The sequence below is a fragment of the Mustelus asterias genome, chromosome 4 (assembly GCF_964213995.1).
Source record: "Mustelus asterias chromosome 4, sMusAst1.hap1.1, whole genome shotgun sequence".
NCBI classification, from domain to species: Eukaryota; Metazoa; Chordata; class Chondrichthyes; order Carcharhiniformes; family Triakidae; genus Mustelus; species Mustelus asterias.
Genome location: NC_135804.1, coordinates 127,123,238 through 127,139,890, shown reverse-complemented (window position 1 = coordinate 127,139,890; position 16,653 = coordinate 127,123,238). Strand labels below are relative to the sequence as shown.

At 45.3% G+C, this 16,653-nt stretch overlaps 1 protein-coding gene across 1 annotated transcript in view; it reads left to right on the top strand.

Moving 5' to 3' along the window:
- The window catches only part of map7d3 (MAP7 domain containing 3), a 100,100-nt gene that overhangs the window by 27,989 nt on the left and 55,458 nt on the right, over nucleotides 1-16,653 (top strand). Inside the window, exons 2-3 of the mRNA XM_078212061.1 lie at nucleotides 12,177-12,278; nucleotides 13,367-13,447. Of these exons, the coding sequence (XP_078068187.1) occupies nucleotides 12,177-12,278; nucleotides 13,367-13,447 (183 nt within the window). The remainder of the gene's footprint in view (nucleotides 1-12,176; nucleotides 12,279-13,366; nucleotides 13,448-16,653) is intronic.

Sequence of the window (16,653 nt, the reverse complement as noted above, 5' to 3'; positions counted from 1 at the left end):
GTGCTGGAGTACAATTCCGCTGCTGTTGATGGCCCACAGCACCTCATGGATGCCCAGTCTTGAGTTGCTCGATCAATTCGAAATCTGTCCCATTTAGCACGGTGATGGTGCTACACAACACAATGGAGGTTATTCTCAATGTGAAGGTGGGACTTCGTTTCCGCAAGGACTGTGCGGTGGTCACTCTTACTGATACTATCATGGACAGATGCATCTGCAGCTGGCAGTTTGGTAAGGATGAGGTCAAATCATTTGGTAGGAATAACAGCAAAATGGACTATTATTTAAATGGTAAACAATTGCAGCATGCTGCTGTGCAGAGGGACCTGGGTGTCCTTGTGCAAGAATCTCAAGGAGTTGGTTTGCAGGTGCAGCAGGTAATTAAGAAGGCAAATGGAATTTTGTCCTTCATTGTTGGAGGGATGGAGTTCAAAAACAGCAAGGTTATGTTGCAGCTGTATAAGGTGCTGGTGAGGCCACACGTGGAGTACTGTGTACAGTTTTGGTCTTACTTGAGAAAGGATATATTGGCACTGGAGGGGGTGCAGAGGAGATTCAGAAGGTTGATTCTGGAGTTGAGAGGGTTGGCTTATGAGGAGAGACTGAGTAGACTGGGGCTATACTCATTGGAATTCAGAAGAATGAGGGGACATCTTACAGAAATATATAAGATTATGAAGGGAATAGATAAGATAGAAACAGGGAAGTTGTTTCCACTGGCAGGTGAAACTAGAACTCGGGGGCATAGCCTCAAAATAAGGGGAAGCAGATTTAAGACTGAGTTGAGGAGGAACTTCTTCACACAAAGGGTTGTGAATCTGTGGAATTCCCTGCCCGGTAAAGTGGTTTGAGGCTGCCTCAGTGTTTTTAAGGCAAGGATAGATAAATTTTTGAACAGTAAGGGAATTAAGGGTTATGCTGATCGGGCGGGCAAGTCGAGCTGAGTCCATGAAAAGATCGGCCATGATCTGATTGAATGGCGGAGCAGGCTCGAGGGGCCAGATGGCCTACTCTATGTTCTAAATATGTTATTTCTACTTGTTGGTTCCTTCACTTGCTGCAGACCCAGTCTAGCAGTTATATCCTTTCGGACCCCACCAGCTCGATCAGTAGTGCTGCTGATGAGCCACTCTTGGTGATGGACATTGAAATCCCTCACCCAGAGTACATTTTGCGCACTTGCCACCCTCAGTACTTCCTCCAAGTGTTGCTCAACGTGGAGGAATACTGATTCATCAGTTGAAGGAGGACAGTACGTGGTAACCAGTAAGAGGTTTCCATGCCCATCTTTAACCTGAAACCATGAGACTTCATAGGGTCCAGATTCGATGTAAAGGACTCCCGGAGCAGCTCCCTCCCGACTGTATATCACTGTGCCGCCATCTCTGCTGGGTCTATCCTGCTGGTGGGGCAGGACATATCTAGGGATGGTAATGGTGGTGTCTGGCGTGTTATCTGTAAGGTATGATTCCTTGAGAATGACTGTCAGGCTGTTGCTTTACTAGTCTGTGAGACAGCTCTTACAAGTTTGGCACTGGCCCCCAGATGTTAGTAAGGAGGACTTTGCAGGGTCGACAGAGCTGTTTGTTTTGCCGTTGTCTTTTCTGGTGCCCAGGTCGATGCCAGGTGGTCCGTCTGGTTTCATTTCTTTGTTGAGACTTCGTAGTGATTGTTACAACTGAGTGGCTTGCTAGGCTATTTTCAGAGGGCAGTTGAGAGTTGACCACATTGCTGTGGCTCTGGAGTCACATGCAGGCCAGACCAGGTAAGGATGGCAGATTTCCTTCCCTAAAGGACATAAGTGAACCAGGTGGGTTTTTCCGATAATCGACAATGGTTTCATGGTCATCAGTAGATTCTTAATTCCAGATATTATTTTTTGAATTCAAATTCCACCATCTGCCGTGGCAGGATTTGAACCCCGGTCCCTAGAACATTATTTGGGTTTCTGGACTAATAGTCAAGTGATAATACCATTAGGCCATCACTTCACCGTGTCCAGTTCTGGGCCGGCTCACCCCGAGCACCATGTCCCATTCCGGACAGACCCGCCCAGAGCACCATGTCCCGTTCCGGACGGACACATGGGGCACCATGTCCCATTCCGGACAGACCCGCCCAGAGCACCATGTCCCGTTCCGGACGGACACCCCGAGTGCCGTGTCCCGTTCCGGACGGACACCCCGAGCGCCGTGTCCCGTTCCGGACGGACACCCCGAGCGCCGTGTCCCGTTCCGGACGGACACCCCGAGCGCCGTGTCCCGTTCCGGACGGACACCCCGAGCGCCGTGTCCCGTTCCGGACGGACACCCCGAGCGCCGTGTCCCGTTCCGGACGGACACCCCGAGCGCCGTGTCCCGTTCCGGACGGGCACCCCGAGCGCCGTGTCCCGTTCCGGACGGGCACCCCGAGCGCCGTGTCCCGTTCCGGACGGGCACCCCGAGCGCCGTGTCGCGTTCCGGACGGACACCCCGAGCGCCGTGTCCCGTTCCGGACGGACACCCCGAGCGCCGTGTCCCGTTCCGGACGGACACCCCGAGCGCCGTGTCCCGTTCCGGACGGACACCCCGAGCGCCGTGTCCCGTTCCGGACGGACACCCCGAGCGCCGTGTCCCGTTCCGGACGGACACCCCGAGCGCCGTGTCCCGTTCCGGACGGACACCCCGAGCGCCGTGTCCCGTTCCGGACGGACACCCCGAGCGCCGTGTCCCGTTCCGGACGGACACCCCGAGCGCCGTGTCCCGTTCCGGACGGACACCCCGAGCGCCGTGTCCCGTTCCGGACGGACACCCCGAGCGCCGTGTCCTGTTCCGGACGGACCCGCCCTGAGCACCATATCCGGCAGAAGTAAGGTGGCTGAGTTATTGTTTTGTGGAGAATAATGAGCACAGTCGGTTGGATATTGGGATTTAGGGATTATCTGTCTGCCCTCAACCCACATCCCACTCCAATAGTTCAGAGCTCTGCAGTCATTTATCAGCCACATTGTCCTCAAGTGTGTGAATTTCATCAAATCTCAGAACTGGGAGAAATTGCTGACATTAACTTAAACTGAGATTACTTCCTGTCTGCTAAAAATAATTGCACAGATGCTTCATCATTTCCTCCTTATTGGCCTTTGTGGAATGCTTTGAATGTGGATGTGTTAGTACACGCTTCATAAAAAGAGCTCCCACAAATCCATGGAAAGACTGCGAAAGCTGTGAATCTGAGAGAGAGAGCAGCACATGATGTTTGGTGAATTTGTCTGGTCACAACACCATTCTGTATATTTTAAATATGGACCAACATTAATGTGGGCAGTAACAAAATTAAAGGGTTGAGGGAGCAATGATTGAGATTTATTTTATGTTCCTTTCTGAGGGGTGAGAAGCTATGAACTGGGGAAGAGCACCGATTGAGGGAGCTGGAATATGAGGCCAGGCCTGGCAACAGATCAGCCACTCTCCCGAGACCGTGGAACCAGGGCCGCCCCATCACTCCTCAGTCCTGCTGCTCAGTCCATGGATCCAGATCCCAGACAGCAATGATAGCAGAATTAGAGAAAAACAGATCCAAATCACAAAATTGGTACACAAGCCCAATAAAATGTGAGGACAGTTTGAACAGAATATTTCCAATGAAAGGTCCTCAACGTGAAACATGAACTTGGTTTCTCTTTCCACAGATGCTCCATGACCTGCTGAGTAGTTCCAGTACATTCTGTTTCTATTGCACAGACTCTGCTTGTATTCACTCTTATAGATGATTAATGGTGACGGGGCTTAATTGAAGTGTTTAAGATGATTAAGTGAGTAGATGGAAAGAAGCTATTTCCTCTGGTGTCAGAGGAGTCTAGAACAAGGGAGGGAAAGAACCTTCAAATTAGATAGAGGCAGACATTACACAGTGAAATCAGGAAATGTTTTTTTGCACAAAGGATGGTGGGAATCTGGAATTCTCTCCCTCAAAGTTGGCGATGCTAGACGTCAAGTTGTAAATTTCAAAACGGAGGTTGATAAGTTTGCTTGGTTCAGGTTATATAACCATGTAATAGAGTTAAAAGACAGATCAGCCATGTTCTAATTGAAAAGACCTGGTCTGTGAATTGGTCTCTCCCTATTGTGTTGAGATTGTAACAGAATTTAAAAGGACAAAATGAATTAGTTTTTACGGCAAGATAATAGATTAAGTGGAAACATGAACCAGAAAAAAAAATCCAAGATGGCACCGGAGCGAGGCAACTTCTTGCAAACTGTGCCCAGCATACCTTCTAATTCTATCTTTTACACTCGTTCTATGCTTCTAAAACTTAATTCTATCTCTTTTAAACTCCCTAACAATGCTTTAATTCCATGAGACTTTTGAATGGACCTACCTCACATTAAGTTGATCTTTCTCTACACTCTAGCTATGACTGTAACACTACATTCTGCACTCTCTCATTTCCTTCTCTATGAACGGTATGCTCTGTATAGCACGTAAGAAACGATACTTTTCACTATGTTAATACATGTGACAAAGTAAATGAAATCAAAGAGCTGCTAAATGCTGACTTGTGATCTATATAAAACTTTATCATATCTCCCAATGTTTCTCTGTGTCTGTGTGGGTTTCCTCCGGGTGCTCTGGTTTCCTCCCACACTCCAAAAGACGTGCTGGTTAGGTACATTGTCTGTGCTTAATTCTCCCTCAATGTACCTAAACAGGCGTCAGAGTGTGGCGACTAGGGGATTTTCACAGTAACTTAATTGCAGTGTTAATGTAAGCCTACTTGTGACACTAATAAATAAACTTTAAACAATGTTACACAGGGAATGTTTTACTGCTATTAGTACATTGTTTGGTTTTTGACGAGTCAAATGTTTGAGAATGAATATAGGCCAGAACAGCTCCTTTTCAAACGTTGCTGTGAGTGGGATCTTTAATATGCATCTGAATCGCCAAAATAAACAGTTTGGGGAGCTTCCATTTCATGTCTTATTGGGGTGCTTGTTGTCATTGATACCTGCTAGGCTTCATGATTTGTGTGCGTCCAGGAATAGAACTGGCCAATTCTGGAGCTACTGGTCTTTGGGCAGGGCGGATAAGAGTTGCCCTGAGGAAGGGGGAACCTATAGCCAGAGTTCTTTCTCTCTCTTTGCTTTCATTGCTTCTCCACAGCAAGGTCTATGCAGTCAGTTTCCAACTCTGCTGCTTGTTGGATGAGGTGCCGCCACATTGGCATGGTTTGCAGCAGGTTCCCCTCTCACTGTTCTTGCCCTCGCCCTTCTATAGTGAGACATGGTCACTTACCAGAGCCATCTCCAGGCAGTCGAGAATTTCCACCAATATTGTCCAGTCAAGAGACGGGTGGGGAAAACAGGTGAACAAGCTCCAGGTTCCTTACCAAAGCCAATTCCTTCAACATCGCAGCCGTGTTTACGCAATACCAGCTCGACATCTGCATCCTCTTGCCAACTAATCAGCTTTCAAAGCCGATCCTCTTTTCATAACTTAGGGATGGCACCTGATCTTGAAGAGGACAGAGAAAACATTCTAAGGACATTCTGAAAGCTTCATTGGAAAAAGGTCAAATTGACTGACTCAGATACAGCCCTTCCGAAAATGCGGTGCCTTCTCAGGAGCACACACAAGAGTGCCAGTCTAGACTATTTGCTGAGCTTGGATAGCAATTGAATTTGCCTCGGAAGCAAGGTTCCACTCAAGCCAGTGGTTAAGCTACTGATGGATATTTAAAATATTTTGTTCCGTTGGTTAAATCAAGAAACAATTGGTGAATTTAAAAAAATTGAATATGTACAAAATTGCCTCCAGCTGATTACTTTTTCATTGAAAGGCAAAGCTCCAAATCTAAAGATGTAATTCTAACTAACATAGCTTTGAAACATGCTAGGGGAAAACATACTTGATGCAGGCAGGTCCCAGGGTAAGGGCTGTGCATTGCTAAATTCATTCCACATCATTAGCCAGTTACATAGCCTTTTAAAGATATGTTGATTTGATATAAACAATGCGGAATGCTGCTGAATTTCTTTTTTTTTTAAAGTGGCCATTACAGTTTAATTTTATTACTGTAATGCACTAATTGGAAGGACACCACTGAGTAGATCGGTCTTGCTGCATTGCCAATATGGAGCTGTCTGCTGCTTCCCCGCGCACACTGCTGTCTGAGCATCTAGAGTAAGCACTATTTCTCACTTATATTGGACTGTCTGCAGAGAGGCTGATGCAGCTAATTAGAAATCTTAATATTCAGTAAAATAGCAGCATCAACAAATGAAACTACATTACCATTTCACTTGCAGCAAAAAAAGTTAAAAGTAAAGGTTTGTGTAGTGCTGTCAGTACAGTTTTCTTATTGAGTTTACTTATTGATTAAGGAAAAGAAAACAATTGGAAGCGCTGCTCCCTGAATAATTGAACAGCAAGTCTGCTGCTCCTGTGAAAGGCCATTTTCAAACAGACTGCTCACTAGAATAGAATAAGATACTGTTTTTTTTGGTCTGATTTTCACTTTGGAAGATTTTCAGTGCTTTATGTAGTGACGCTGATTTTCATTCCTGTTTGTCAGGGATTTGCTTCCGTGGTTTAATCGGTTCCTGTTTGAGGCAAATCTGAAAGGCTTTCTCTGTTGTCTGATTTCTCTCTCCTGTTGCTGGGTTTACTTCTATCCATTTTTTCAGGATGTTTGAGATGAAAGCTTCAGTCTCTCTCAAGAATTGGTGAAGTAGATTTTTTTATTGCTTAATAAATAAGCAGGTAGCAGGAAGGAAGGATCTTGGGCCCAGAAGTCAATTTGAAAAGGCAGACTAGAATTCCTGTAGCACCTTTCACAATCTCAAGATGACCTTTACACCGAATGAAGTTTAGTCCATGCTATAATGTAGGAAAGTAATTGAAATTCTCTTCCTACTTCAAAAGAGTGATTTAATGGGCCACTTGCTTTTCAAAGGGGAGATTGTAAAATACTGCAGAGCTAAATATTCAGGCTCCATGTGCAATTTTTATGCAACAGCGCAGCAATTAAATTTGATGATGGTCATATTTAATGAGTTCATTTTCTCAAACAGGGCCTCTTGAAAAAAATCCGAGGAAGTATCCCTAGCTCCTAGCTTGACTTCACTCTGTTCAGCTGATAGAACATAGAACAGTACAGCACAGTACAGGCCCTTCGGCCCTCTCTGTTGTGCCGAGCTTTGTCCAAAACCAAGATCAAGCTACCCCACTCCCTGTCATTCTGGTGTGCTCCATGTGCCTATCCAATAGCCGCTTGAAAGTTCCTAAAGTGTCCGACTCCACTATCACAGCAGGCAGTCCATTCCACACCCCAACCACTCTGAGTAAAGAACCTACCTCGGACATCCCTCCTATATCTCCCACCATGAACCTTATAGTTATGCCCCCTAGTAACAGCTACATCCATCCGAGGAAATAGTCTCTGAACGTCCACTCTATCTATCCCCCTCATCATCTTATGAACCTCTATTAAGTCGCCTCTCAACCTCCTCCGCTCTAAAGAGAAAAGTCCGAGCTCCCTCAATCTTTCCTCATAAGACCTACCCTCCAAACCAGGCAGCATCCTGGTAAATCTCCTTTGCACTCTCCCCAATGCTCCCACATCCTTCTTATAGTGAGGTGACCAGAACTGCACACAATATTCCAAATGTGGTCTCACCAAGGTCCTGTACAGTTGCAGCATAACCCCACGGCTCTTAAACTCAAACCCCCTGTTAATAAACGCTAACACACTATAGGCCTTCTTCACGGCTCTATCCACCTGAGTGGCAACTTTCAGAGATCTGTGGATATGAACCCCAAGATCTCTCTTCCTCCACATTCCTCAGAACCCTACCGTTGACCCTGTAATCCACATTCAAATTTGCCCTACCAAAATGAATCACCTCGCACTTATCAGGGTTAAACTCCATCTGCCATTTTTCAGTCCAGCTCTGCATCCTATCAATGTCTCTTTGCAGCCTACAACAGCCCTCCACCTTATCCACTACTCCAACAATCTTGGTGTCATCAGCCTGATCCACCCTTCAGCCCCCTCCTCCAAGTCATTGATAAAAATCACAAAAAGCAGAGGACCCAGCACTGATCCCTGTGGTACACCGCTGGTAACTGGTCTCCAGTCTGAAAATTTTCCATCTACCACCACCCTCTGTCTTCTATGAGATAGTCAGTTACTTGTCCAATCGGCCAAATTTCCCTCTACCCCACACCTCCTTACTTTCTTCATGAGCCGACCATGGGGGACCTTATCAAATGCCTTACTAAAATCCATGTATATGACATCAACTGCTCTACCTTCATCTACACACTTAGTTACCTCCTCAAAGAATTCAATCAAATTTGTGAGGCAAGACTTACCCTTCACGAATCTGTGTTGACTATCCCGGATTAAGCTACATCTTTCCAAATGGTCATAAATCTTATCCCTCAGGACCTTCTCCATTAACTTACCGACCACTGAAGTAAGACTAACCGGCCTATAATTACCAGGAACAACATTCGCCACTCTCCAGTCCTCCGGCACTATCCCCGTGGACAGTGAGGACCCAAAGATCAAAGCCAAAGGCTCTGCAATCTCCTCCCTTGCCTCCCAAAGAATCCTAGGATATATCTCATCTGGCCCAGGGGACTTAACGACTCTCAGGTTTTTCAGAATTGCTAATACATCTTCCCTCAGAACATCTACCTCCTCCAGCCTATCAGCCTGAATCTCACACACATCCTCAAAAACATGGCCCCTCTCCTTGGTGAACACTGAAGAAAAGTATTCATTCATCGCCCCTCCTACCTCTTCTGACTCCATGCACAAGTTCCCACTACTGTCCTTGACCGGACCTAATCTCACCCTGGTCATTCTTTTATTTCTCACATGAGTAAAAAGCCTTGGGGTTTTCCTTGATCCGACCCGCCAAGGACTTCCCATGCCCCCTCCTAGCTCTCGTAAGCCCTTTTTTTAGTTCATTGCTTGTTAACTTGTAACCCTCAATCGACCCAACTGAACCTTGCTTTCTCATCCTTACATACGCTTCCTTTTTCCTCTTGACAAGACATTCAACCTCTTTTGTGAACCATGGTTCCCTCACTCAGCCATTTCCTCCCTGCCTGACTGGGACATACCTATCTATCAAGGACACGCAGTATTTGTTCCTTGAACAAGCTCCACTTTTCATTTGTGCCTTTCCCTGAGAGTTCCTGTTCCCATCTTATGCTCCCTAATTCTTGCCTAATCGCGTCATAATTACCCCTCCCCCAATTATAAACCTTGCCCTGCCGTACGGCCCTATCCCTCTCCTTTGCAATAATGAAAGACACCGAATTGTGGTCACTATCCCCAAAGTGCTCTCCCACAACCAAATCTAACACTTGGCCCGGTTCATTACCCAGTACCAAATCCAATGTGGCCCCACCTCTTGTCGGCCTATCCACATATTGTGTTAGGAAACCCTCCTGCACACTACCCTGTGACCTCCATACCTATCCATAATCTGCTTTGCAATTTCCTCCTCCACATCTCTATTACTATTTGGGGGCCTAAAGAAAGCTCCCAACATCGTGACCGCTCCTTTCCTATTTCTAACCTCAGCCCAAATTACCTCAGTAGGCAGATCCCCCTCAAACTGCCTTTCTGCAGGCGTTAAACTATCCTTGATTAACAATGCTACTCCTCCACCTCTTTTACCACCTTCCCTACTCTTACTGAAGCATCTATACCCTGGAACGTCCAACAACCGAATCCTGTCCCTGTTCTAACCATGTCTCCGTAATGGCCACAACATCGTAGTCCCAAGTACCAATCCACGCTCCAAGTTCACCGACCTTCTTCCGGGTGCACCTTGCATTGAAGTAGACACACTTCAACCCACCTTCCTGTCTGCCAGTACACTCCTGCGACCTTGATACCTTCCTCAGTACCTCACTACACTCAACACTGGCTTCTGGACTACAGCTCCTTTTCCCATCCCCCTGACAAATTAGTTTAAACCCACCCCCGAAGAGCCGTAGCAAATTTCCCTCCCAGGATATTGGTGCCCCTCTGGTTCAGGTGCAACCCGTCCTGTTTGTACAGGGCCCACCTTCCCCAGAATGTGCTCCAATTATCCATGTAACTGAAACCCTCTCTCCTACATCATCCCTGCACTCTCTCCCTGTTCCTCAACTCGCTATCACGTGGCACCGGCAACATACCAGAGATGACAACATGGTTTGTCTTGGCTCTCTATCAGGTTATTGGAGACAGCTGTCAGTTTGGCTTGTGACGGGGTTTTCATCTGAGTCACAAAATCATGGGTTCAAACCTCACTGTATGGGTTGAGCATTTATGGAGGCTGGCACTTCAATGTAGTGCTGAGGGAATGCGACATTGTTGAAGCCATAGAAGATAGAGTGAATTGATTTGAGGTGCTGAAAATTGTAAAAGGAATTGATGGGGTTGATACAGAGAGGCAGTTTTCTCTGCTGGGGTAAGCTCAGCATGAGAGGACACAATCTTAAATTTAGAGATAGGCTGTTCAGGAGTGAAGCACTTCACAGAGAATCACCTGTCACCACCCTCCCCACCCCGGCTGTGAATGCTGGGAGTTCATTAAAGCCCTGTGATTTTCATGTTGAGTCAGGGATATGGAACTACAGTGAGATCCTGATCAGCCACATGGTGAAACAGCTCCGAGGGAATGGTCTCCATACATTCCTACTTCTCCTCTCATACCATCTTCCTGTTTCCCCCACACGCCACCCTCATTGCTGCTATTCATTCCCCCTCATTTCACAACCAATGAACTTTGTTCTCATTCATTAGCATTTGGTCATAGAAAAGTATTAAAGATTGATTATCATAGAATCCTACAGTGTGGAAGAGGCCGTTCAGCCCATCAGGTCTGCACTGACTCTCTGACAGGCTCTCTCCCCTGTCCTATCCCTGTAATACCACAAATTTATCATGGCTAATCCATCTAACCAACACACCTTGGGTTACTAAGGGGCAACCTGCATTAGGTGCTTTGGCCATGGATTATATTGGGAATTGTTACAAATTAAGTTGTATATTGTCTGTGAAACTTTTATTTGCTGTATTTTGCGCAATTCACACTTTGTAATCCCAGAAGGAACTGTGTTTAAAATGAATTTGCTTCCGTTTTGTTCCCAACAGTGTCATGAGCTGTTCACACCCATGTACCGGAGTTATTTTGATATTTTAAATGACATCACAATCTATTTCTATTTCCCAATTAAATAAGCATTAAATTCTATTATAACTACTAGACTGGTGAAATGGACAGACACACAGTTGATAATTTAACAGAGAAATTTGAAGTGATACATTTTGTTAAGAATGAGGAGAAGCAAAATAAACAAAATGGTCCAATCTGAAAGTGTCTGCCTGGAGTATTTGTACAGAACGCATTGAATGTGGAGGGCAAATTGAGATGGCTGCTGCAAAGCATTTGGGAGCCTGAGCTGCCTTATTAAAAATAGAGTACATAAACAATGACATATTGTTGTTCTTTTATAAAACACTGGTGCGGCCTCCACCAGAGTGTTCACTTGTGGGCACCATATGTTAGGAAGGATATTGAGGCCTTGCAGGGGAGGCAGAGAAGATTTACCGGAGAGGTATCAGGGTTGAAGGACTTCAGTTTCAGGAGAGACTGGCTGTTCTGAGAAGAGAAGATTAACAGAAAATTTGACAGAGGTGTTCAAAAACATGAAGGGTTTTGATCGAGTAAATGAAGAGAAAGTGGTTCCACTGGCTGAACCAAAGGAGTAAGAAGTTTAACAACGCCTTAAGACTCCGAAAGCTTGTGTGGCTTTTGCTACCAAATAAACCTGTTGGACTTTAACCTGGTGTTGTTAAACTTCTTACTGTGTTTATCCCAGTCCAACGCCGGCATCTCCACATCATGAACCAAAGGACACAGATTGAGGATAATTGGCAAAAAAACCAAAGACCACGTGAGGTTTTTATTAAACTGCTAGGGAAGGTGAGTGAAAATTATGACTGAATCTGCTTCCAAAGAGAATCATTAGATGAATACTTGAAAAGGAAGAAGGGCAATGGGGAAAGAGCAGGGAACTGGGGCTAAGTGGATAGCTCAATGAGCTGGCACTGGCTTGATGGGCCAAATGTCTCATTCCTAGGTTGTGGACTGGGTGAGGATTGATTTTTTTTTTCTCTCTTTCAGTTGCTGCGGCCCAGGCTCAAGCTGACGAAAGAAGAAGCCAAAGTGTAACTAGTCCTGACTCTGACTCACCACCAATAGTCGCAAAGGCACCAACAAAACCAGGTACAGTTGAGCCGTGAGAATCACCAACAGTTCCAACCTCTGTGAAAATGTCCATCCAGAGTTTGCAGGTAGCCCAGTGTGGCACACTGTAAGCTGGTTGCTGTTATTTACAGTAAGAAGTTTAACAACACCAGGTTAAAGTCCAACAGGTTTATTTGGTAGCAAAAGACACACAAGCTTTCGGAGCTCCAAGCCCCTTCTCCAGTCCAACGCCGGCATCTCCACATCATGCTGTTATTTAAACAGTGTATTTAGACCAGTTTACTTTGCTCAGACCGTAACAAGTTGTCATTAAACAACTGACTTTTTTTCACTAAATACAATGACAGCCAGAGATTTTGATAACTAATGTAGGATGATGTGATTCCTTGTGAGCAGCAGGCCGGTTTTCTATCCCTTGCCCCCACCTTGTTAATTCCCTGTCTTAATCAGGCAGGGGAGTAAATATTTGAAATGAAAGCTTAAACGCTTCGAAGGAAATTTGGATCTTTGCAAGCCAACCAGGGCATGATGAGGTCAATGAGCTCTTTCTGTGCTGTATTCTCTATGACTTGATTTGCTAAATTGAGCTTGCATTTTTTACCTGAATCTATTTGATTAAGTAGCTGATCTCTCCTTTAGCATCTTATGTTTTTGTATTCTGTTTCTCTTTCTGTGTCTGTCTTTCATTCCACCCAAAAAGCCTCAACGATCCTGCTGTTACAGTTGGATGGATGGATTAATTGGAGGCCTAGTGGGAGTGCCCGGGACAAGACAACAGCTAACAATATTGCACCATTATCTTCCTGATCTTTGCTAAGCACAAGTGCTTCAGTTGTGATTCACCGATTACAAGTACCCAGCAGCTAATTCCATGTATTATGTACACGCAGTTAGTCATCACCCAGGCATCTTAGTATGTCAGGCCATCTCACTCCATACAGTGCTGTGTATATCTAACACCTTGGCCCTCGGTCTGTCAGTCTAAGTATTTCTGGCAGGTCTGTCCCTCAGACAGTTTAAACTTAGTCAGTAGAAAGGCCGATATTAAATTTTCATTAATCAGCTGATCATTTCTGCTCATTAACGTGATGTGATTTCTCAATCAGTAATAGACGGCTCCACTTTAAAGACTGTGGAAAGACAGAGACTAGCCAAGGAACGGCGAGAAGAAAGAGAAAAGGAAATGGGTAAGTGAGAGCGTGGGGGAGGCACAGGAAGGAGCACGGTGGGGGCACAGGAAGGAGCACGGTGGGGGCACAGGAAGGAGCACGGTGGGGGCACAGGAAGGAGCACGGTGGGGGCACAGGAAGGAGCACGGTGGGGGCACAGGAAGGAGCACGGTGGGGGCACAGGAAGGAGCACGGTGGGGGCACAGGAAGGAGCACGGTGGGGGCACAGGAAGGAGCACGGTGGGGGCACAGGAAGGAGCACGGTGGGGGCACAGGAAGGAGCACGGGGGGGGCACAGGAAGGAGCTGGGGGGTCACAGGAAGGAGCATGGGGGGGGCAAGAAGAACCATTGTGGGTATGGCAAGGGGGAGTATCTGGGCTGCTAAATGGGTGAATATTTACTGGATTAGGCAGAAGAAGACAATTCTGAAAGTTCACAACTGTTTTATTGTGATGCGATAGTTCAGTCTCCATTCTTCCCCTCTGGATCCTTTCCCTGTTGCAAGTTCTAAGTATTATAGGGAGGATGTGGAAGCATTGGAAAGGGTGCAGAGGAGATTTACCAGGATGTTGCCTGGTATGGTGAGAAGGTCTCATGAGGAAAGGCTGAGGGACTTGAAGTTGTTTTCGTTAGAGAGAAGAAGGTTAAAAGGTGACTTAATAGAGGCATATAAGATGATCAGAGGATTAGATATGGTGGACAGTGAGAGCCTTTTTCCTCGGATGGTGATAGCTAGCACGAGAGGACATAGCTTTAAATTGAGGGGTGATAGATATAGGACAGATGTCAGAGGTAGGTTCTTTACTCAGAGTAGTAAGGACGTGGAATGCCCTGCCTGCAACAGTAGTGGACTCGCCAACATTAAGGGCATTTAAATGGTCATTGGATAAACATATGGATGATATTGGAATAGTGTAGGTTAGATGGGCTTTAGATTGGTTTCACAAGTCGGTGCAACATCGAGGGCCGAAGGGCCTGTACTGCGCTGTAATGTTCTATGTTCTATTATTTGAATTTAAATTCTAATTGTGCTAATTTGAGACTTTTAACCACTTAACAACAGGAGACAGTTTGGTGACGTAATTCAGGGAATCTTTAAGTTGTAGATTAATATCTGTTAAAGACGGGGCAGAATTGGGGAGGGTACTGCGGCTCTTGCTTTCCAGTTCAGCCATTGGCGCAGGTTAATACTCAGTCTCTGTTCTCTCTCTGTAACTTCTGCTACCCTCTGGACAGTAGGCACTTGCTGCGCAACTTACCCAGTGAAAGCTTCTGCTTGTTAACTCATTCCAGTGTGATCAATGATATTCCATTCTAAATCCGACAAAGCGAATTCTTAATTAGCTTAAGGTGTGCGTGATCAGTGGGCATGATCAGTTTCTGATTGGTTGCTCGAGGATGATGGTCATCTCTTGATGTCATTTCCCATTGACCCCTGACTGGCCCCTCTAAGGTGTTAATTACTCATAGGACCTTCCCCCTCATTAAAGTTTTTTGATACTGTACTAAAGTTAAAAGAATGTTACATGATGTCATGAAATCCCTACAGTGCAGAAGGAGGCTATTTGGCCGAGAGTCTGCACCGACTCTCTGACAGTGTGTCTTGACCAGGCCCCCTCCCCCATACATTCACCATGGCCAATCCACCTAACTGGCGCATCTTTGGACTGTGGGAGGAAACCGGAGCACCCAGAGGAAACCCACGCAGACACAGGGAGAATGTGCAAACTCCACACAGACTTGGTATCTTGAACTCATGCCTCAGACTTAATTGGTATTTAATAAGATCCCAATCAAAGACTCTGTTTTGTACAGGTTATTTGGAGGTTATATTACTTCTCTCTCTGATAACTTGAAATGATTTGCTTTACTTGTAAAGGATAGAGTGGTGAAGTTGTTTATAAAGTTAAAGCTAATACAGAAGTTTATAAAGTGCTAATGTAAGATATATATGGAATATAAGTGAGAATGGTTTGAATGACTGCTTTTACTTGAGTTCAAACATAATGCAATGTCTGGGAACACGGACTCATTGCTCCAATGTTGAATTGATGTAGAACTTCCACAACTACTTTGCCATGGTATGTTTTTGTTGTATCTGTCAGTGCTTGATAAAAGTCGGTTAAAGATCCAGAATAGTTTCACAAAGCAAAAAAGTTACAGAAATTACTCACAGTCTGTATAAAATACATATCAATGCTTGATAGAGATCGGTGTGCTAAATAAAATACAGCACGTTAACAGATTAAAATCAAGAGAACTATAGAGTTACTAAAGTTAGTTACATAACTTAATTCTAAACTTAGAAACACAAAGTATGAAGTTAAATTGCTCTAATTTAGTGCACAAGGCTGGATGCTGGTTTTCTTTGCACAATAGGACTTTGAGTTTAGAGAACGGAAGTGATTATTTTAATTGTGAGGCAGGTGGATGGCTCCACACCACACTGTTCCACTTTGACATCTTGTACCACTGCCTTAAGGCCGTGTGTCCATCCTCCCTTGTCAATTTTAGACTGTGGTGCTAAAACCAATCCATGTGTCCCAGAATTCAGCATAAAACCATATTGGATTAACATACTTTGAATATTTGACTCATGCCATAGCTAAACTACAGACTTACAGCAGGATATAGACCGCTTGGAGACTTGGGCAGGGAAATGGCAGATAGAGTTTAATACGGGCAAGTGTGAGATAATGCATTTTGGAAGGTCCAGTGCATGTAGAAATTATCCAGTAAATGGTAAAACCTTAGGATTATTGACAGGCAGAAAGATCTGGGTGTACATGTCCACCAATCACTGAAAGTGACAGCGCAGGTGGATAAGGTGGTCAAGAAGGCATACGGCATGCTTGCCTTCCTCGGTTGGGGCATTGAGTTTAAAAATTGGCAGGTCATGTTGCAGCTGTACAAAACCTTAGTTAGGCCTCATTTGGAATATTATGTAAAATTCTGGTCGCCACACTACCAGAAGGATGTGGAGAGGGTACAGAAAAGATTTACCAGGATATTGCCTGGTTTGGGGGGTATTAGCTATGAGGGGAGATTGGATAAACTTAGTTCGTTCTCACTGGAATGGCGGAGTTTGAGGGTGACCTGATAGAGGTCTACAAGATTATGAGGGCATGAACAGAGTGGATAATAAGATGCTCTTTACCAGGGTAGAAGAGTCAAGTACCAAGGGACATAGGTTTAAGGTGCGTGAGGAAAGAGGAGATGTGCG